Source organism: Parasteatoda tepidariorum, chromosome 2 (genome assembly GCF_043381705.1).
Source record: "Parasteatoda tepidariorum isolate YZ-2023 chromosome 2, CAS_Ptep_4.0, whole genome shotgun sequence".
Taxonomy (NCBI): domain Eukaryota; kingdom Metazoa; phylum Arthropoda; class Arachnida; order Araneae; family Theridiidae; genus Parasteatoda; species Parasteatoda tepidariorum.
The window spans coordinates 86,600,421-86,624,161 of record NC_092205.1 but is presented as its reverse complement, the minus strand read 5'-3'; the positions used below and the strand labels follow the sequence as shown (position 1 = coordinate 86,624,161).

Genomic DNA, 23,741 nt, shown 5'->3' with positions numbered 1-23,741 from the left:
CTTAATCTAATAAGGCAATCCTTTTATTTCCCACTTCTTTTGAACAATATTATGCTGCCGAATAATACCGTATCATCAAATGTTGCTTAAGTACAAAAAAGTATAAAGGGAACGCCAATTAAAATTTTTACCCAAAATGAAAGATGGCGAAGGTAGAAGCCTCTTAAGGGTGAATGATTATTAAATAAACCCACACAAAACAAATGATTCTAAAAACGTTTCAAAAAATTACTTTTCTAATGTTTGTTACTTTTAAAACGTTTCAAAATGAAATTGTTTTTGTTTATTAAACATAAATAATTAATGCTAGACGAACATCTAATCCAGAAAAACTGTTTATTTTCTAACTTATGTAAAATTCGTAATTCATCAGAAATTCTTATGTTTATCTTCGATTTATTGTTAAAAATGTATATATATATGCTTCTGATAATAAATAATAAAAGGTTATTGTTAATATACAGTATACTGTTAAAGATACATTCGTATACATGTGGTAAATGCAGCATTATTATTAACATATATTATTGTTGAAGATATATGTTTATAGACACAAGAACAAATAATGAAGGGCCGTACTTAAATTAGTTTAAAAATTAAGTTGAAAGAAAACTCCCATTTCTTAAAATTACAAGTAAATAGTTGGTTCTTTATTAAATATTTTAATAGTTATTGCAAGCAGATACTAAATTTCTTAGCACTAATAAAGTTCAGGTTTCTGTCGTCATGATCTAGTATGAACTGCATTAATTGGTTGAACTTCACTAAAACAGTTATTTTATTTACTTAGATACAACAAATGCGACTTTTTTTTTAAAAAAAAAAAAGATTTTAAAGACTTGCAAACAAATCCCTTTGAGTCGTGAAATATAAATTAATTTACTTGCATGTTTTTATAAAAAAAAACATTTTATAGTGTTAAGAAAATTCTTATAATAAGGAAATATCAACTAACTAACACGCATATTTTTTGTCAAGTGAAAAGTTTGTCAAGCAAAAAAGAAAGCGAAAGCATGTGTTAAAAAATTCCTTTTGATAATGAAACTTTAAATAACTTACATGCATGTTTGCTATTAAACGATGATTGATATGTATAAAAGAAAATGATTCGAGGGATTTAATACACTCTGTTAAATTTTTAATAAATTTAAAAGACTATAAATATAACTTTAAAAGTAATAAACTATGTACTAAAGTAAAAACTAACAACATATCCACTGTTGTTACCTGCAATATTTTCATGTTAAGAATGGTCAGATTTATCAATATTTATGTATTTGTATGTAGTATGCTTCTTGCATCTGTGTAACACAAATTTTTAAAACAAATTACACTTGTGTGTTATTGAAATTGTTACACAAGTGAAATTAATCGTCTGTCTGTAAAATACTACATAGTGATTGAATTTGTAGTAATTTTACGAATTTTTGTACATTTTCAATTTCTTTATGGCAACATTATGTAAGCAAATAAAAAAGTCATAATAATATATTTTTAAATTTAATTGTTCGAATCAGAATAAGAAAAAAAATTGCTTTTTTTAGTACTTAAAAGTACTAAAAAAAACAATTTTACACAACACAGTAAGACAACACAGTAAGTCTGTAATCTCGGAAAAATAATTTTTCGTTAATATAATAATCTAATCATAAATAGTCATAATCTCGGTACTTTAATCTAGTATACAGTGATTATACTGCGTAAATTTTCTGAAATCTTTAAGTGTTTTATTATTCTTATTTTACTGTAGCTTTTGTAGTTTTTTTTTTTATTTACCGAAAAATTATAAAAATTTTTGTTTGCATATTGATCAACAATTACCAAATTATTGCTCAATTATTATCTTAATAGACTAATCAATTATTATTTAATTAGATATAGATATTAAATTAGACTTACGCAAAAAATGCACGTTTTTTGCTTAAGTCTCCTTATTCTTGTTTTATTGTAGCCTTAGTAATTTTTCTCTCCATTTACCGAAATATTGTTAATATTTCAATTTCCATAGATCAACAATTATCAAACCTTTCCATAATCGAAACTTCTTTTCTTAAATTTTCTCACATTTAATTTAATTTTAACCTTTATAATATCCCTAACTACTTATGGAAAAATAATTATAAATAATTTGATTTTACTTTTTCTTCCTTAAAAATTGATTTATAACATCGAATTTTTACTAAGACTTATTTATGGAACTATTTGAAACAATTTAAAAAAAAAAAAATCTATTCTGAGTTATTATTTAATTTTCCTCCATATCAACCACCATTCCTGGAAATGACTATAACAGAGTAATAAATATCATAATCGTAGTTTAAAATTAGAAATATAAAATTAAATAGATGGTTAATTTCGAAATTGGCTGATTGTCTAAGTTGAGTACAATTTCATTCAAACGTAGCATATTAACAAAGTTATCCTTCAATCTGCTACTATTAAGAACAAATTATTCTGAGATAGATTTAGAAGAACTTAAGATTATAACGTGTTCTTTAGATCCTTGAATCACGTCCCATACCGCAAAATAGTATCGAAATGCCATATCGGCTCTGGCCTTACCACAAGTCTGTAAATAACGTTAATTTAACTCAGTTAGATTATTAGTAATAACTGAAACATTGTTAACGTGTCACATATACACATAACTTGAGCCGCGATGGCTCAGGGGATAGAGCGTTCGCCTTCCAATGTGGCGAACCGGGTTCGAATCCCTGTCGATATGAATTTTGCATCCGGCTGGCACTGACCAAGTGCTGACGTAAAATATCCTCACTAGTAGACGGATCATGGATTATAGTCCCCTTGCAGTCTGGCTAACTGTGGGAGGTTTTCGTGGTCCCCCCCTGTAACGCAAATGCCGGTTAGTTCCATCGAAAAGTCCCCCACGAAGGCAAATTTCTCCTAATAATTGCTCCTGGAGCTCCCTTGTCTTCTGGATTGGGTTCAACATTACAAGGCTATGGAATTGAACATTCGTAGTCGTAAACCCATAAAATTCGGTCGGCTGTTCAACGACGGTTATGAAATAAAATATAAAATGAGATAATTTGTTTAATTGAATTATTGATTTATTTTAATACCTTTTTTCAAGGCAGAAAAATCTCGCCAAGTTGGTGATTTTTAAGGAAGTCTAATAATTTTTATGATATAAGTAATCTGAAGCCCAAATTTTACGGTTGGATGATATAAATAGTTTAAAATTATTGCTTTCCATCGTGTAAGGTTCTTAAATAGTGGTTTTTATTAATTTATTTTATTTTGTTTGATATAAGAGCTGCGAAAAATTTATTTAATGAGATTAACGCTATAAATATTTCAATGTTTCAATTTTATCAACAATCTTTCCTTTCTTCCTGTCTCACTGGTGCGACAGCCCCGGGTGGGTTCTGGTCTTTGTCAGAATTGGCCAAGGATTTGCAATCAGGAGTTGAAAAAACATTTCAAGCTATTTTTTTAATATTTTTTATTATTCTTTCAGTGAGGATCGATATATTTTACACTGATTTCATAACTGCTAATTTAGGACTACTATAATACTACTATAATATAAAAACTAATATTATAATTTTCAACTTATCGACAATCACAGGACTCAGAACAGGGTTTAAAAGTTCATATCTGGAAAAGCTGGTTTTTTTTATCAATGTGTTTTCTAATTATTTTTTATGACTGCAAAATTGAAAAAGATCTATCACCCTTCTTATGTAAAATATACAACTTTATAGTTTTTGTAACTGATAACAATTAAACGTCTTACGTATTGTTCGGCAATTTATTTGCAAACACACCTAGATAACGCATCTGATAGCAGTTATCTTATTGTTATCTTATCTATTATAGATAAATGTCTTTTATTCCATTAGAAAATTCTATTTCATGAATTGGGTTGAAACATTTGGCATTTTAAAGAATCAAATATTTGCTTTTTTTGTTTTATTAAGTAAGATAACGATAACCGTTATAGAATAATATAGAGGTAAAAACACATTCTCGATTCGTTGAAAATATGATGAATATGTATTACAAAGAAGGCAATCGATAAATGATTTTCATTTCTATCTAAAAATATAACTATTTACTTTTCTATATTTTTTAAGAAATTTTTTTAACAATTGTAATAAATGAAAGTTGCTTTTAAAATATCATTCTAGTATAACGTTTCCATGACAGGAAAAAAAGAAGAAAACGTCATGCAAAAAATGATACAATTTTTTCTCAATTTAACACTAGATTGCCTAAAGAAGTCATTTTGACTGCTTTTAATTTTAATTAGAAAAACAATGATGTATATAATGACGCAATTTCTTAGAATTTTGTACAACATATAATTTCTTTATAGTTAATATTTACTTATAACTTGTTATGTAACTGTAAATAATATAAAAAAATATTAAAAACAAATTTCTTTGCACATTATTTATTCTTTTACAATCCAATCATTTTAACTGCTTTTATGCTATATAGGTATATACTAAGTTTCAGTCTTGAGGTATGTACTAAGGTATATAGGTATGTACTAAGTTCAGTCATGTTAATGAAGTGATCTGCCTTTATTTCTGCTTTGACCGGAAATCAAAAAAATCATCAAATTAGAATTTATGATGATTTTAATAATAAAAAACATTTACTAATAATTTTTTTACTATTGTTGTTAACAAATCTACGTGGCAACTGTGACAACTTTTATGATAAATACCTTTAGTTTGACAATTTTGTATCCAGCACTGAAGGAAAGGAAATTCCAGAGGCAAGCACAGGGACAAATTAGATTTTGTTCAAGACTTTTTGATCGAGAAGAAGAGTTTCTAATAATTTGTATCCTCCGGTTACAAATAGTTAAAAACTTTGTGAAATTGATTTATTGATTTTTCGAATCTTAATTCAATTTCAAATTTCATTATTGTTATTGATAGTGCTTAAAATGCAAATAATCAAATTTCAATCTTTTTCTTGCTTTTCCTTATACTTTTTCCACAATTCTTGTTTAAACATGAAAGGTTGGAATTTCCAAATATTTTAACTACCGAAAATTCCCATACAAATTTTCTTAAAGCCGCCTATTTCTGCATCATCTTACAGTTGGAATGCGAGGTAAATAACATTTTTTCAAACATGTCCAAATATTTTCTCAACAGCTTTAGCCATCAATTTTGTTGACTATAAATTTTTCGCAAAATATATAACCCACTTTCTCAAGGTCTATCCCTTTCTCAAAGGGGTGAAAAACAGCTCGCACCCCCACGAAGGCAATGAATGAAATATTTATAGCCTCAGTGGGTGGCTTTTTACAGCAGGAAGTAAAGACCCAAAAAATGTTCCCTTCGGAGAATTCTTCAACCCCCTATTGCTTAAACAGACCTAAAATCTCCAAGAAGCTGACCGTTGCCCTTTCTTTTTCTAAATAATCTTGGAAAAGATCTGTCTTCAGCTCCCGTTCATCTTTGCAAGGAACATTAAATATAATTGGTGACATTGTGACTACAAAATGGTCCAAAGAATCGTGAAGAATTTGTTACTGACTATTGCATATCCATTCAACCTCTTGTTTGTAAGGAAGTGTAAAAGGCAAACCTACATAAGATTCTACCAAACTATTTTACAATTTAATATTGCCTATAAAATGAGGGGAAACATGATAAGATGTGATTTATAAGACCCAGAAAGGAAAAAAAAAGATATTAGTTTGGAACAGTGGTGGGAAAACTATATTATTTTTGTAGTTAACTACAACTACTTCGTTACAAATGTAGTTAACTGCAACTACTTTGTAACAAATGTAGTTTACTACAGCTACTTTGTTACAAATGTAGTTTACTACAATTACTTTGTTACAAATGTAGTTAACTACAACTACTTTGTTACAAATGTAGTTTACTACAACTACTTTGTAACACAGATGTAGTTAACTACAACTATTTATTTCTAAATGTAGTGACTACAAGCTACTGTGGAATTGTAGTGACTACTTCACTTCTTTAAGGAACCGAACTTTGCTGGAGAAATTAATTTACACTTGTATAATTTACACTGTTGGAGAAATTAATTTGCTTGTATAATTTACACTGTTGGAGAAATTAATTTACACTTGTATAATTTACACTGTTGGAGAAATTAATTTACGCTTGTATAATTTACACTGTTGGAGAAATTAATTTACGCTTGTATAATTTACACTGTTGGAGAAATTAATTTACACTTGTNCTTAGTTTACTACGACTACTTTGTTACAAATGTAATTGACTACTTTGTTACAAATGTAGTTTACTACAACTACTTTGTTACAAATGTAATTGACTACTTTGTTACAAATGTAGTTTACCACAACTACTTTGTTACAAATGTAATTGACTACTTTGTTACAAATGTAGTTTACAACTACTTTGTTACAAATGTAATTGACTACTTTGTTACAAATGTAGTTTACTAGAACTACTTTGTTACAAATGTAGTGACTATAAACTACTGTGGAATTGTAGTGACTACTTAACTTCTTTAAGGAACCGAACTTTGCTGGAGAAATTTAATTTACACTTGTATAATTTACATTGTTGGAGAAATTACACATTATGTTCAAAATGGTTTTGAATAAAAAAAATAAGATCATATTAAACATGGAGAATTATTTAGATACTTTTATTCATGTTTACATAAGTCAGTCTGTTATTCTAAAATATTTCTTTCAAATTTATTCATTTAGTCATTACAAATCTGTATGCCCTTTTTGACAGCGAGTATTTAATTTAAGAGAAGCTAGAAAATTACATAATGTTTGCAGTTTCATTAAGTGTTTTATGCTCTTTTATTTCCTCTAAGTTTCATCGAAAATATGTTAACTTCCTTTGAAATAGTACCATCAATGTTTTACGAGTCTACATTCGCATGTGAAAGTGTCACCAAAGAGATAAATTATCTATTATTCACAATGGCTAGCTTAAATATTAGTTATACGTAACTCTAAATTATACGTTATAATAAAATTTAATAAATATAATAAAATAATAATAATAAATAATAATAATAATAATACTAAATAATAATAGTAATAATAAATAATAATAATAATAAATAATAATAATAATAAAAAAAAANATAATAAATAATAATAATAATAAATAATAATAATTAAAATAATAATAAATAATAATAAAAAATAATAATAAAATATTAATAAAATTTACGTATTAATTATACGTTACTCTAAATACTCAATTCTTGTTAACTCGCAGTCAAATGGGCATTTAAAATTGTGACCTTTGATAGAATCGCGAAGATTTGTTCCCATCAAATTCGAAAAATCAGTTGTGTTGGAATCCTGTTCTTATACTTACTAAACTAACGTAAAACACAGTAGCCATGAATCGCTGCAAACTACTTTTTTTTTTTTGTATCGCAGTATTACTATACTACTTTTTCTTTACATCTTCAATCTTGATATAAATGGGTTGTTCATGCAAGCTTAATGCAAACCTTAATACAGTGTAAACTAGCATAGGTAAATTTAACATTGTTACGAGCTTGCATGGTTTTTTTGCTAACCATTTATAAACCTTGTTGGGCATTGTGATAAAGGTTGTTACTAACATTGAAAGCAACTTGCTGTCTGGAAATTTAACATATACATTTATCCCCATTTAATTGCATATCGGATAATAAAATTTAATGGAATGAAATTATTTATAAGAGAGGAACGCCGATTTTTTTTCGTTTAAACGATTATTTATAGTTGCCAGTAGTTCTGGCATAAAAAAAAAACTAAAATACTACTTTTTCCTCAGAATTATTGCCTTAGCTGGAATGGAATTTTCATTTTAAAGAATACAATTAGCGGTCTTCATATCCAATAGGGATTTGCCATCAATTTCCTGTTCTAAACAGGTGTCAGATGGTCGTTTAATCCTTGGTGGGACAAGAAAATGTAAGTAAAAATTTTAATATGGAAAAAATATACGAATTGTGGTCATCGTATGCTCGTCTAGAAGGAAACGATCTACTTTATCTTCATTAAAACTCGTGTAGTTTAATAAATAAAAACAATTATAGTTTATTAGTGTTAGTTGTTTACTATAGTTATAGTTTAGTTTGCATTTATCTCGAAAATAAGTCGGGCAGAATTTATTCCACCGCTCCTAAAAGCTTAAGCTTTATTCAAATCTTTCTGTTAGCTATGCAGTAAATGAGGATTTTTTCTGTCTCTAATTATAATTGTTTATTGATTATGAAAATTAGTTTATTTCCTCAAATCATTATACTGCGCATTCTATATGATTTCAAAGTAAACTGTCGTTACAACATATCATTCAAGATTGACTTATGCACACACTTTATATTCGAATAACCTGCTTATTTGAATAAAATTGTCGGGAACTAATTATATTCCCTTAAGCGGGGCTGACTATATCTATTAAATTCACTTAAGGACCTTGATTTCGAACGAAGATAAGTATTTTGAAGAATAAATTTTCATTTAAAGGTAAGCTGAAGCGTTCAATTATTACTTAGCTTATTACTTGATTTTTTTTTTTAATATTTTAGCATCTATAGTGGGCTCTACCCCCTGTTTGCTGACGCTCCCCAACCCCCGAGGGTAGCTATGCATTTTATATGGCTTACTTTGTAGACCAATCGCTTTGCTTGCTAATTAAACCCAGTTGAGGAAGGATGGCACATTTCCTACGCATTCTTTCAGTGTCACGTCTTTCATAGCTGTCATCAGCGCTTTTTTCTGCTCTTTGAGCACGCTTTTTTTAATATACTCAAAAAGCGTAAAGCGCATTTAAGGCTCATTTCTCAGTAAATAACTATGAATAAAATTATTATTATTGAACCAGCATAAGTATAATTAAAACATACTTATTAAAACACTTTTAGCCTCTTAATTCTTCCCTACTTATAGCTCAGTTTGTTCTAGCCTTCAGCTGTCAACGCTGGAAAAGAATTTCCATTTCGAAATGTGTAAATATGTATGTTTACTTTCTGCTTATGACAGCTCATATGCTTGATATTTCAATTATTTGTTGCCAACGAGAAACAAAATGAGGAATTTTTTTTGTTTCTGCAAGAGAACTATATAGGTAGATTTAGGTTAACCTTTACGACTAATATTAAACATATATGATTCACTTTATTCACTAATTTCAGAAATAAAGATAACTTTATGTGGTTTGAAGCACAAAGTTGCATTTACCATATAGAAGAAGGATAGAGACCTGAAATTTTAAATATTGCGTAAGAAAATCGAATTATTTTTATGCAAAAAAATAAATAAATAAATTTTGCAAATCGCAAAATGAATTCAATTTTAGTTTAAGGCTATAAAAAATCTAATGTAAATAAAATCTCATTTGCGAGTTCTTGGGGCGATGAAGAAAGGGGTTAAAAAGATCTACAAGTATGCTAGTATGCTACAAGTATGCTAGTTTAAACAACTCCTGGAGAGAAAAAGAATTCTACTTCTAATACAGGAACCAACTTAATTATAAAATCACACTGAGCTTTTATCAAATCTTAATATTATTTCGAAAAAATTTACAGCACAGACGTATTAAATTAAGGCTTCAAATATTGCATTTTCATTCTCTCAAGGCCAAGTGAAAAAGAAAGTTCCTAGAACTAGCTCTTTACTGCTATTGAAAATCATAGGGAAATATTAAACCAGATAATATTTTAAAAAAAATAAAGAAAGAAAGAAAAAATAATAATAATTTAATAATAATTATGGGTATCATAGTTCAAAAAATTTAAAAATTTGCATAATAATGTAAATTATCAATCAAAACGAAATCTTAGAACAAATTTTTTTACTGTTGAAACTTTTTGTCGCTCTAAATTTGAACAATTGCTAGTTCAATTATATTTAATTAGAAGGGCTTGTTATTCAAACGAGGAGTTTTTTGGTAGCAAAACGTTATAGAACTTAGTTTGGTTAATTTATATACACAAATGTCATAAGAATAGGAAATGGTAAAGTAATGATCGCTTGAAGTTCGATTACTGTTTTAATAATTAATGATAAAATAAAATAATTTTTTTATCGTTAATAATCTGTCACAATACACCGTGAAATAGCATCCAACTTACGAACTTATTGTCATAAAAAGTAAAAATTATTATTATTTCGCTAAATACTTTGAATATTAAACTTTATTCTCAAACAACAGATTTTCTCCCACTGTATTTTTTTTCTTCAAATGAGATTATTTTAAATATATATTTGTAGTTATAATAACTCTTCTTTTTTCAATCCGTCATTTATTTTTGTAATTAAATAATAATAAAAAATATATCTCAGCAAATATTTCAAAGCATTGTAAATACAAAAATAGAAGGCAAAATTTAAATCAATTAACTGAATGTTGTAATTTAATTAAATTACCGAACTGAATTTTTTGAATTTGCTTGTTATACAATTAAAAGAAATACGTATAGTTATAAACTGATTTTAATCTGTGAATACATTGATATGATTTTAGCTTATATAATGTTATTAGCATGAGATACTATAACTATTTTCATATTTTGATATCGAAAGTAACTATGTAAAATAGAAATAATTAAAGTTAAAAAAAAATCTTGTAAGTCACTAATCTCTAAATCACTTAGTGTAATTCGAAACTCTATGTAATGTCTTTAGGATCCTAGCAATAATCTAAATGTGCAACAATTTACTTTCTGCTCCTAGGTTTTCGAAACTCTAAAATGTTTTAAACAAATTAATAAAAATAGAATTTGTTGACTAGGGTAATTCCAGGATACATGGCCGTAGAAGAAGGATGACCAGTTTAAATATTTTCGATACTTGTTAATATTTTACAGCAAATGGAGTTTCACAGAAATCGGTAAATCAATTAGGGCTAAGCGTTGTTTTTCATGACAGCAAAAAGTTTGTTAATTTTCAATGTTTATTTTATTTAGGGGTCAAATATTTTTTTTGTGAATTAGGCATTTTGTTGTTTTTTAATACGTTGGTTATTGTTTTTTTTAACAATTTGAACCTTTGAGGCTTACATGTAGTCCAATTTTTGTTCCTGATTAAAAAGCAAATAAATATAATGGTTTAGTGATACTATATAGATACGGTGGACATTACATCTTTAACTTTAGGAGAGATTGCCACGTATAATTGGGGAGTGCTAGCCACTTTTTATTAATGTGTATTGACTTATCAAAAGTTGCAAGGATATTTAAAAACTAAAAAAAAGAAAATAAGGTTAATTATAGTGAATTCGAATTCATGTTGCTAAGTAAATAAACTAGTTAAGAAATCTTTGGTTTTGTTAATGGTTTTCGGTTTGCTTGGTTTCGTAATTTTAAAATTAAAGCTAATAGTAAAAAGAAATCCTTATCTTCTCTTATTACAATATTAAAACCATTTTGAAAATTTTTTGAAGGACCATAAGATCCTTGCATATTACATACCGATTCAACAGGCTTATCATAGTACCCTATAGAACATTATATATTACATTCCGATTATTATTATATTATATTACATATATAGTATATATTACATTCCGATTCTATAGATTTATCCGATAGAACCCTATATATTATATATTACATATATAGTATATATTACATTCCGATTCTACAGATTTAACAAATCCGGTAGAACCCTATATATTATATATTTCATATATGGTATACATTACATTCCGATTCTAAAGATTTAACATATCCGACAGAACCATTTAAATATTACTTTCCAATTCTACAGACTTACCAATTATCAGATAGAACTCTGTGTATTACATTCCGATTCTACAGACTTAACATATTTCCCGATTAGAACTCTTTATCCTACACGAAACAATCCTATATATTACATTTTGATTTTAGAGGCTTAGCACATTAGCCGATAGAACCCTATATTCCTATTCGGTGGAACCCTATATATTATATTCATATTTTTTATGCTTAGCATATTATCCGATAAGAGCACTAGATATCCTACTTGATAGAACCCTACATATTATCCTATTCTGCAGACTCTGAATTTGATGAATATCGTTGACTACTAGTAGCTGTAGAGAAGAATTAATACCATAGTTAAAAACGATGACTGGATAAAATATGCAAAGGAGAGTGCAATGGCTCCATGAAATACATATGCAAACTTTGAAAACCTTTGCTAAAAATATGATAAATTTTTTTTCTTCAAAAATATAGATTAAATCTATCTATTGATTTTGTTGATTAGATTCGTTTTATTTTACATGATAAAATTCATTTTTTACAATTTATCATAAATTTTTCATGATTAACTGTATGAAATGAGTTATTTTTCATATTTTAACTTCGTTTTTCCTTTTCTACATTGAGCCCAATGTGCAGCTCTAGTGCTACGTAAATTAACAACAACAACCTTTTCTACATTGAATGGCCAACTCACCAGAGCATTGCGAAGAGATGGCCACTTATAAATTTATTTTTCTTACTCATTACTTAAAATAAGTTGTGTATATGTATGAGAATTTAAAATATGCATAAACATTTCTTGGATCTCGATTCTTTGTACTTTAATTTGAAGAAAAAAACTATCCCCATCGACTTGCCCTATAAGGAAACTAAAAAAATTGACTTCATAAGCTGTAAATCGAATTTTATACTTTAAATGATTGCTAAAATTTAGTGAAAAGATAAATCATATTTTGTTTTGAATATTAAAAGTTTTGTTTTATATAATGATATTAGCATGATTTATTATTGATTTTCAGGGAATATCAATATAACAACATACAGAAGGAAAAATTATTCCACAATTATTCTCTTTAAAAAAAAAAAGATCTTACAGTTTCGTCACACATTCTAACTGTTTTCTTGCTTTCATAATTTTTTCACGTTAATAATTTATAGAAAACATGTGTTCCCCAACTAATCTATGAATTTAGTGACAATCTGAATATGCATTACTTTTATTCTGCTTTAGGCTCTTCCAACTCAATCCGTTTTAAATAAATAAAATAAATAATAAATAAAGTTTAGTTCATATAAGAATAATAAATTGTTTTATTCTAAACGATTGTAAAAGCTCTCATTTTTTAATGATAATAACATAATAAAACTACAATAAATTTACTAAAAGATTATTTAAAAAATATTCTCTGGCATCACCATTTCTTTTTAAGAAGGAATAAAAATGCTGGACATTTTTTTTTAAATATGAAGAATTGATATTGATGTATGCATAATTATAACTTTAACAAACTAGTTTAACAAAAAAAAATTCTTTCAAAGAAACACTTAATGTAAATAATGTTCGTTTATTACGAATTCTTGACCATGTGTACCAATTACAATAAATTATGTATTTAATATACTATATAAATAATAATCATTCCTCATACACTTAAAATTATTATAGCATACTTATACAGCTTCAATAATTTTCAAATTGGAGTGTTGAACTAAAAATAATCTGAATATTGCTCAATCCAAATATTAAGCACTTTTGAAACATAACTATTTTATTAAGCAGCTAAAAGTATTGTCTAGTAGCTCAAAACTATCATTCAAAATCAAATAATTCAAAATCAAATAATTCAAAATCAGAGGAATTCTGCAGACTCTATGATAGAAATTTGAATTTTAGGGAAGGTAAATTTAATTGTCAACTTAATGCTTCAAATAAGTTTGCGATTTTCCGCTAAAATTTTAAAAGAAGAAGAAAAAGAATGTATAAAAAAATAAACCTATTAATTACATGATTTGTAAATCAACACGAAGCACTTTAAAGTAGTTAAATAGTTACAATATCAATTTTATGTAAGCATATTTTGTTGTATATATAAAATATTTAACATACACAAAATCTATATTATTTTAAGATCTTTTTCATATGATGATAAATTAACTCTTAAGAAAAACTGAATAACTTAAAGTATAAAGAATACATTTTAATACCATTAGTTTGAAAAGAATAAATTAAAATTTTCTTTTTACAATATAATGCCATTTGTTAATGCATGTTAACTTATACATTTCACAGAATTTTTACGATTATTGTAATTGAACATTAAAACATTTTTACAATATAATTTTGCGGAATCTATTACATAGCAAAAATTATTTTTAGCCGCTGTTGCCAAGAGTATAAAATTAAAAAAAAAAATTCTCAATGAAATTTAATCCATGAAAGCACAATTTTATCTACAATTATTATTAAAAAATATCAGAGATTTAATAAGCTCATTTTCAGCCATCAAAATAAATAATTTTTTAAGAGTGCAATGAAAATATATATTTTTCTTTTAACGTATACTCATTAGTTGTGCAATTTTTTTCTGAAATAGTGTAAAAATATTTATTTAAAAGAATAAGAATTTCATATGTTGGATTTTTTAAATGGGAATAATACTATTGAAAATTTTCAGTCAAGAAAATAATTTTTCAATTTTTTAAGAACGCAATGAAAATATTTATTTTTCTTTTAACATATGTATACTCATTAGTTGTGCAATTTTTTTTTTCTGCAATAGCGTAAAAAGTTTTATATAAAGGAATAAGAATTTGATATATTTGATTTTTCAAATGACAATAATGCTATGCACTCAATTATGTTGCAAAAAAATAGTAAATAATTAATTATAAAAATTCTTACCTTGACCAAGATGGTGGCCCATACCATCAGAACAATATGGATGTTGCAAACCAGATATTGCCGGATCTAGCAATCCCCAATGTGTGGCCATTTCTGGTCTTAAATAACCGTGACCAGATGATGCAAAAGAAGAAAATCCCGAAGCAGCACGGTTTAAGTCATTTTGGTCGCACCCGCCGGCTTGCGAGGTTGTCGACATTAAAGAATTTTGAGCAAGATTCAGTCCAGAAGTCAAAGCTGAAATTCCATAACCAGAACTCTGCTGGTGATCGTGGACACTCGGAGGCTGAGAACTTGACCAATGGTGACCACTTTGTGATACCATAGATTGGTGATTTCCCATACTTTGTCCAGCAACATATGGAATCATTGCGAGACTTCCAGTTGACGAAGCATACAAAGCAGCGCTGGAGGGAGATGATGGATCAACACCATACCCTGATGATGATTTACCAGGATAAAGATCTCTTCCTGAATAGGATGGTGGGGAGGAATAATTGCCAGCCATGCTGTAGGGAGCCATGCTGCCAAACGTACTGACCATGACTGTATCACTGGAACTGCTAATAGTTGGAGCACGTTCCCTGTTTCTTTCCCCGTCAGGTGGCGCAGGATTCGTGGAATGTTGGGGATGTCGCGACTGGACGACCCCAAGGCTGGTTCTTCTTCGTAGTTCACGCCCTTCACTCCCTGAAGTAGGCGGTGACGAAGAACAAGACTGGTTATATGTTTCCGAAATGGGGTGGTGATTTTCATCGACTATTAGATGTTTCATTGGCTGATGTCGACTGTTCTCTATGATTGATGGCATTGTCTGGTACTCCCATGAGTCGCCAGTGGCAATGTGGTCTGGAAAGTGGGCGTCGTCTGCTACCCAAGCCTGAGTATCGCCGGTTTTGTTTTTGTTTTCGTTCCATGATGTTTCTGGTGGAAATGGATTTTTCGGAAATTCGGCGCCTTGTTTCGGTTTTTTTGGAGGGTAATGACCAGATCTTTTTAAATCATCATAATATGGAATGTTATTTTCAATCTCATTGTGTTCAGATTTGGAAATTTCATTTGCTAAGCTGTTGTTGTTATTCGAAATCATTGCGCAAGAAGAAGTATTCTCATACTTGACATTTACACGGGAATCTTGGCAAGATGTTATCATATTGAGCTCATTAATAGTTTGATTATTATGATCAGGCCAAGCTGCTGATGACTTCTGCTCTAGATGTCTATTCATTTCGCTGCGCTGATCTGCCATAAATCTGTTTGTTTTTTCATTCCACGCAGCGTTAAATTGATCAGATTCATTTACTTCTTTGTTACAATGATATGAATCTGAGACGTTAGCATGTTCTGTAACATTTGCATGGTTAATTTGTGTTTCAGTTCCAGGGTGAGATAACCAGTTATCTACTTGAATTTGGGGTATAGCATGGTGGTGTGAATCCCATTCATTGCTTTGATGGTCAGTTTTGGACAGTGAATGCGCCTTTGAAGGTGAGTGGTGCTGCATTTCCTTCACATTCTTTTCCCAAGAGTAATTTTTTGCCATTTGAGTAGTTTCTTGTGCAGTTCCATGTCCATCGTTTCTATTTGAATGTCCTTCTTGTGGCAAAGGAGATCTATTTTCACCGTGTTCGAAGATCTCGAACCATAAATTTTTGACAGCTGGAGGAACTAAACTATAATCTTCAACAGCGAGAACATTTGAGTGGTCAGTATCCAGTTTATAAGTCTCGTTTGGTTTTAATGTCCAAGATTCCGCAATTTGTACTTCTTTATTCGCACCAGGAGGATTACTATCATCTCTTGATATGGTTTCTATGTCTACAGCACTATCATCAGTGTCCGTAGCGTCAGTTGGTATATGAGTTTTATTACCAAAATCATTTACATTACTGTCAAAAGATTCTTTGGGAAGAACGGGCTGTTCAAAATGGTGCATATTACCAATGTCATTTCTGAAATTTTCTTGCTTAATAAGTGCAACTGCTTCCTCACAGGGTATAGAATTTTTGGTCATAGAATTCGAATGTGCTGGCTCCAGCACTAAATATCCATCAACTGTTTTGAAGGGTATCTTTGGAGGCGAATGTTGATGGGCTTCGTGGTTGTTTACTAATGGAAGGCTATGAGCAGTGGTAAATAAAGCTTCGTTTTTTAACATATGTGCTTCATGATTGTTAACTAACGGTAAATTATGGGCAGAAGTAAATACGGCATCGTTTTTTAACATGTGGGATTCGTGAGATATGGAGGTTAAATGTTCGTGCATGGATGATAATTCCTTTTTTTCAAAGTTCTTATAAGACAAGTTGCGTTCTAAAGTTTCTGGCTTCATATTGCGCTGTAAGTTATAATTCGTTGTGAGGGGTAGGCCTTGTGATTCGGCAATCTCTTTTAAAATGCTGTTTAAATTCTTCGAAGCTTCGCTTTCGACGATTTGAGGATAGGATTCTGAGCTGTGAGCACCAGGTAATGTGTTCATCTTTTGTAATTTCAGCTCTATGCTATCGAAAGCTGCAGGGTAAAAGAAAAGACAAGTTGAATAGATAATACTTTGTTTGAAATTTAAGCTAAAATTACATCATATTTTCCCTTACATAACAGATACTACCTCAAAACATAGATACAATATTTTATGAATGCAAAATATGATACAATATTTATTTATAATGATGAAGGGATTTAGGATGATGCAACACATCGATGCAGTAGTCACCTAAAATTGCAGAATTTATTAAGAAAAAATTATACCATCTTTAGTTCCATGAACATAGATTTTTGTTATAGACATTTGATGGGTAAATACGCAAACGAGAGTGATAGGTAATGGATCAAATCTTCTCGGACATAATTTCACGTGGACAAAACTTCGCTCAAACAAATTCTAAAATTAATAATTAGCACTAAATTTTAATTTATTTATGAATTAATTTTAATAGAAATTTTTTTTATTTACTAACAAAGTGAAGTTATGGATCGGCGAAGTTTTGTCCCAGTGAAGTTATGAACCGGCGAAATTTTGACCCCAAACACAAGTGATATTCAGAAAAAAGTGATAATTTTAAATTTATTTGTATGTTATGGTCAGTATTAGGTATTTAACTTAACCGTTTTCCACCAAGATATTAAATAAAATGCTTATTTTTTTTAAACAGAATTTTTTTAAAACAATTTTTTTGCTGCTGCCTTATTCTTACTCCCATTTATTGCTTTTAAACTCTCTAAGATGTCATTTAGAACATTTTTTTTTTCATTTGCAAAAAAGTTATTTAAAGAAGCTTAAGTTATGATAGTTTCAAGAAATTGTCCATTTGTAATAGATGCCTAATGATGGCTTATTTTGAAAAAAGGTACTAGTATGAATTTAGCATTAGGCATTTTTAACTTATTTTAAAAATTTTAAAAAACGAAAGAAAGAAAAAACTTTACATAATTAAAAAATTCATGTAAATAAACTTTTTAAAGCAAAATCTCCGAGATAATTGTTAATTCTTCATGCATATTCAAGAAGATAATTAAATTTATTGGAGTTATCAAAAGATAAAATCGATCGTGAACAACCTTTACCTATATGATTTTCCTTTTAGTAAAGACATTCAAAAACTCATCAAATAGTTAAATAGAGGAGTCAGCTTACAAATTTCTCATTTATAATTGAGGTTTTTTCCTCCCTTTTTTTAGACTCTACAGTTTGAAAAAACATGAAAAGTTCTCGGAAGTTAGCTTAAAAAATTTACAAAGAATATTTCGAAAATGCTACTACAAGCCTGAAAATAAAAGTTAATTTGTTTAAAAAAGAAAATAATAATAATAATAATTTAATTAAAATATATAATAATTAATTAAAATAATAATTAATAATAATAATAAAATTAATTTAAGGACTTTTTTTTTCGCTTTTTTAAAAAACTTTTTCCAAAGGAAATAATTTTTTTAAAAATTTATTACTGTTCTTTTTATATCCTATTATTATCCAAAATTGTCAATTTTCAACGGAAATATGTCAAAAGGGGGAGGGGTAATTTCTGTTGATGCAGCAGTTTTAAGGTAAGAAAAAATTTTTACTAAAACTTCTTAAAATTTATTTATTGTGTTTGAAATTTTTTAAATATACAATTCGTCACTTTAATGAGGATTTTTGATTTATATTTTGAATTGAACGTACAGCAAAACCTCTCAAGTTGACCACCAAGTTGTCAAATATGGAGCCTAACAATCATCTACTCACTATAGATTTAGGCCTAAGGTTCGTGACTTTCTGAAGGGCTGCAAAGAGTAGTCTAAAGTTATCAATTGTTTCTAAGAAATAATTCGAAATTTTTTTCTTCCCAAAACAATGCAATATTTATTTTAAATTTTCTGCACATCAAGATAAAGCATTTAGTTTTAATCTATAGATGTATAAGTTTTAACAGAGAAAAATGATTTTAAAATAATCTAAATTTAAATAATTTTGATAAATAATTTAAATAAATAATTTCCAAATAATCTAAATATTTTTTTATTTAATGTAAAAAAAAAATTAAAAGTTATTAGACAGAAGAAATGCTAAAGAAAGAGGGCAAGGTCAATAAGCGTTTTTTCCCCCCTCTTAATTAAGATTGTCCTCAGTAAGTTAACTTCAAAATAAATAAATAAAGAGACTGAAACATATAGTGTGCCTGAAGTCCATATTTGTTTGGATCTATTTGTCTGCTTGTAAGTTGACCACTTTTATCTGGAACCAAATTTTCCTCATGTAATAAAAGAGAGCATAAACTTGGTTATCTGATCGCCTTTCTATCTCGTATTTTGACCTCTAAAATAAATCAAATTTGTCGATGCTATTAAATGCTATTCTAAATCCTACACAAGTTGACAAAAAAAAAATCTTTTTAGGATTTTTTTTTCTATTTTATTATGTTATGTATCAAATTTTTACCTGATTGGTGAATTGGTGCACCGTAAAAAAAAAGTATAGTCAAAACTACGAGAATATAGTATATGTATCGTGTTTCTGGCACTATGGGAGCACCAAAAGGTTTTGGTGAAACGTTTTGGTAAAATTAACAATAAAAAATAGGGTTTCATAATGTGTGATAACGTTTGGTAAGTATATGATAAAAACCATTTATTTAGTTAATTTTTTTTCTTCAGTTTTGTGCATTTTTACTATATGTGTGATTGTGTGCTAATAAAGATTATAATTTTGAAAACTGGAATTTCCGGTAAGCCGTTGCCATGTGAACGAAAAAATTACCACATGAATGGTTTAAAATTCGTATATTTTGGTTTTTATGACTAGAATAATGCTTTATTATTATTATTTTTCATAAGAAATGTTATTACTATATAGTACGGTTATTTTACCAGAATTTTCTTTCCGTGTATTGAAAGCTAAACTAAACGTCTTTGTGAATTAACCATGTTGAAAAACCTTTTAAAGTACATTATGTACGTTATTCTTATGAAAATTCTTAATTCTGTATTATAGTGAGATTAATGCACCTTAGCGTAGACCTTGGATTTGTGGTACGTGGGGCCGTGAATTATAGGTCAAAAGTTATAAGAGCTGGGGAAAAAAATTAAGAAGGAAAAAGATAAGTAAATAAAAAAATGAGCATTAATTAATATGGAAGACTCAATCTTTTTATTTATTGGTTTTATCCTTATTAAATGTATGGTAGCATAATAGTTAGTATATTTAGGCATAATAAAGTCATTCGCTGCCGCCCACAGATCCCCATGATTGCTTCGCTTAACAAAGATCATTAACTCCTCGTTCTTTTAGATTTGTTATACGATTTTGTTTGGGATCCATTTTTAAACAATATCCCTTTATTTGATTGTAACTTTTTTATAAATAATATTCAAAAATAACACTTTTCCGTAGGCAAAGATTTGTTTAATCTGGAGGCTAATCTGGAAAATACTAACATAAAATTCAGATTTTTTTCCCTCCAGAGTTTGCATGAAGGAAATTAAAAATAATAATAATGATGCGTTATTTTTATTCTTTATATAGATCTCTATATTTGTATATAATTTGTAGTTGAATTTTTTAGCTGGAAATTAGTTTTTTTGCGAAATAAAATCTACTAAAAGTCATAAGTTATCAAATAATTAATGGAGAGCAACATATCAAACTTCAGCCAATTAATAATAGCCAAACAGTTGTTAGAATCAGTAATCATCATTACATACCGAAAACGTAATGTAATTTTTACTATCAAAATTTAAAATGTTGCATTGTTCTTTAATAAATTTATTTACCTATTCTTACATTTTTTTATTTTATTTTGTGATCTTTAAAAAGCTTCAATAATAATAATAATATTTTATAAATTCATCATGCCTTGATAATTTTGATTATATACAGAATTATAAAGGGGCAAATCAAATGTAACGTAAGCATGTTTTTTGGATATTTTTTCGGATACCTTTTTTTCTCTGTCATTAAAAATAAGCAAATTACAAAGCTTCTTCCATGAGCCACGGTGGCTCAGGATTTAGAGCGTTCGCTTCCCAATGAGATGAACCAGGTTCAAATTTCATCATATAAATTTTGCACCTGATTCGCATCGATCNTTTCATTTTGTGATCTTTAAAAAGCTTCAATAATAATAATAATATTTTATAAATTCATTATGCCTTGATAATTTCGATTATATACAGAATTATAAAGGGGCAAATCAAATGTAACGTAAGCATGTTTTTAGGATATTTTTTCGGATACCTTTTTTTCTCTGTCATTAAAAATAAGCAAATTACAAATCTTCTTCCATGAGCCACGGTGGCTCAGGATTTAGAGCGTTCGCTTCCCAATGAGATGAACCAGGTTCAAATTTCATCATATAAATTTTGCACCTGATTCGCATCGATCCCAGTGCTGATGTAAAATGTCCTCTGTGGTAAAAGGAACATGATAGAATCCCCCTGAAATAGGGCTAAGTGTGGATTTCATGGTTTTTCTCTCAATGTAACCCATATGAGGATTAGCTCCATCAAAAAAAGTCCTCCATGAAAGCTAGCTTGTCTCAATACTTGATTCAGGAGTCTCCTTGTCTTCAGGGTTGGGTTCAAAATTACAAGGCGTCGCAATTAGACATAGTCATAAACTCAGAATCGAATTGAATTTTTAACGCCGTTTATATTAAATAAAAATAAAAAATCTTTCAGGCTTATATAAGGAAGTTGCAGTCCAATCCTTGTATTTTGCTTTGACTTTACTTTTACTGTAATGTGATTTTAAACATTTTGAGATCAAATTCAAGCAAAAGGTGACTAGAAACTTTTCCCAAACTAAAATGTACGCTAAAGAATTTACTTTACTAAATTTCAAAACTCCTTGAAGAAATTTTTCTCTTCCTAAATGTAACTTTAATTTCAGATTTGAAAATTTTCCATACATAATTTTCTTTTTTAACATTTATTTCACATGAAAAAACAACATTCATTAAAAAAAAAGAAAGAAAAGAGAGAGAATAAGGACATTTTGGAGAATTGAATCCCTACTTCCCCTTTTGTCACCAAAAATAAGCTAATCACATGTTCCCTTCAAGTGCTTACGTAATACACAAATGGTCCCATACCCACAAATAAAGTCGGTTTAATGTCAAATCCTAATAAAAGTATTTTGAGACCATAATATCCCACAAGCTTGTTCCAAAAATAATGAAGTGTTAAATTGTACCGTTTTTGGTTTCAAATTGAATATTAGGGGCTCATTAAATATCACGTAAGCCTTTTTTTTTTTTTGGCAATTTCGGACCTTTTTCCTATTGTCAGTAAAAATAAGCTGACTGCAAACTCCTTCGATGCTTTTGTAGAAAGTAGCTAAACCCTTCTTCTTGTTTTGCTTTAACTTATCTAATTTTTGGTTTAAATTCACCTTATACATGTAACTTAGCATCAAAAAAATTTACGTTGTAATTTATTTAATAAAATTTTGTGTGGAATAATTTCTTAAAATACTTCTGTGTTTTCTTACAGTTTTTAAAAAAGTTAACCTCTGAAATTCCTTGGAGAACTTTTTTACCCTCGAATCTTATTTGAAAATAAAGGTATTTAAATGATTTACGTAAGCAATGCTCATACTCTCTTCCTCTCCTCTTGTCAACAAAAAAAAGAAAGAAAAAAGGTTATATAGCAAATATGTACGAAGTTAAGGTTATATAGCATATACGAGCGAAAGTAAGGTTATGTAACAAATGTGAACGAAATTAAGGTTATGCAGCAAATATAAACAATATTATAACCTTCATCAAAATTTTTCGGTGTGTATCAATTTTTGTATTCCCATTTTTAACGCTGTCACATTTTTTCATATATCCCAAAAAATAAGAATTGAAAATATTCTGTAACTTTTAGAAAAGACATTAAAGCGTTTAAATTGAAAATACATTAAAATGTTTAGATAAGGAGGAAGAAAATTTTTGGTTTCGTTAATTGTTTTGTTTATTTTGATTATTAGTATAGCACCAAGCGTAGAACAGTTATTAAAGTTGTATAGTCTTATCCAGCTTATAAGATTTTTAATTTTGTTCCTAAACTTCATCTTTTTTTAAAAAAAAATTATCCAAATACTGATCAATCATCTCATATTCATCAATATTTTTATATTATTTGCTGATAGATAGTAATGTGAGAAAGAGGGAATTTTGTCATCATCCAGATTATGCAAGTTTATTGCTACTTATAGTTTGTGTTTGTTGTTTATTTAGTTAAAAAATGGGTTTTAAAGACATAATTTTTGATTATGAATTTCTTTTATAATAAATTTTTTTTTTAAAAAGAAGTTCTTTAAATTTACACAACAAAATATTAAGTAAAATTTCTATTGAAAATTCTACATCCTAACATCTCTCTCTCTCTCTCTCTCTCTCTCTCTCTCTCACCTTGACTTAAAAATATCTCTGTTGAGAAATACTTAAAAATATCTCTGTCTTAAAAATACTTAAAAATATGACTTAAAAATCTCTCTCTCTCTCTCTCTCTCTCTCTCTCTCTCTCTCTCTCTCTCTCTCTCTCTCTCTCTCTCTCTCTCTCTCTCTCTCTCTCTCTCTCTCTCTCTCTCTCTCTCTCTCTCTCTCTCTCTCTCTCTCTCTCTCTCTCTCTCTCTCTCTCTCTCTCTCTCTCTCTCTCTCTCTCTCTCTCTCTCTCTCTC

At 28.5% G+C, this 23,741-nt stretch overlaps 1 protein-coding gene across 1 annotated transcript in view; it reads right to left on the bottom strand.

The window, feature by feature from the left end:
* Positions 1–23,741, bottom strand: part of LOC107439679 (uncharacterized) — a 74,094-nt gene that overhangs the window by 41,281 nt on the left and 9,072 nt on the right. The window contains exon 2 of the mRNA XM_043052163.2: positions 14,600–17,110. Coding sequence (XP_042908097.1) covers positions 14,600–17,110 — 2,511 coding nt within the window. The remainder of the gene's footprint in view (positions 1–14,599; positions 17,111–23,741) is intronic.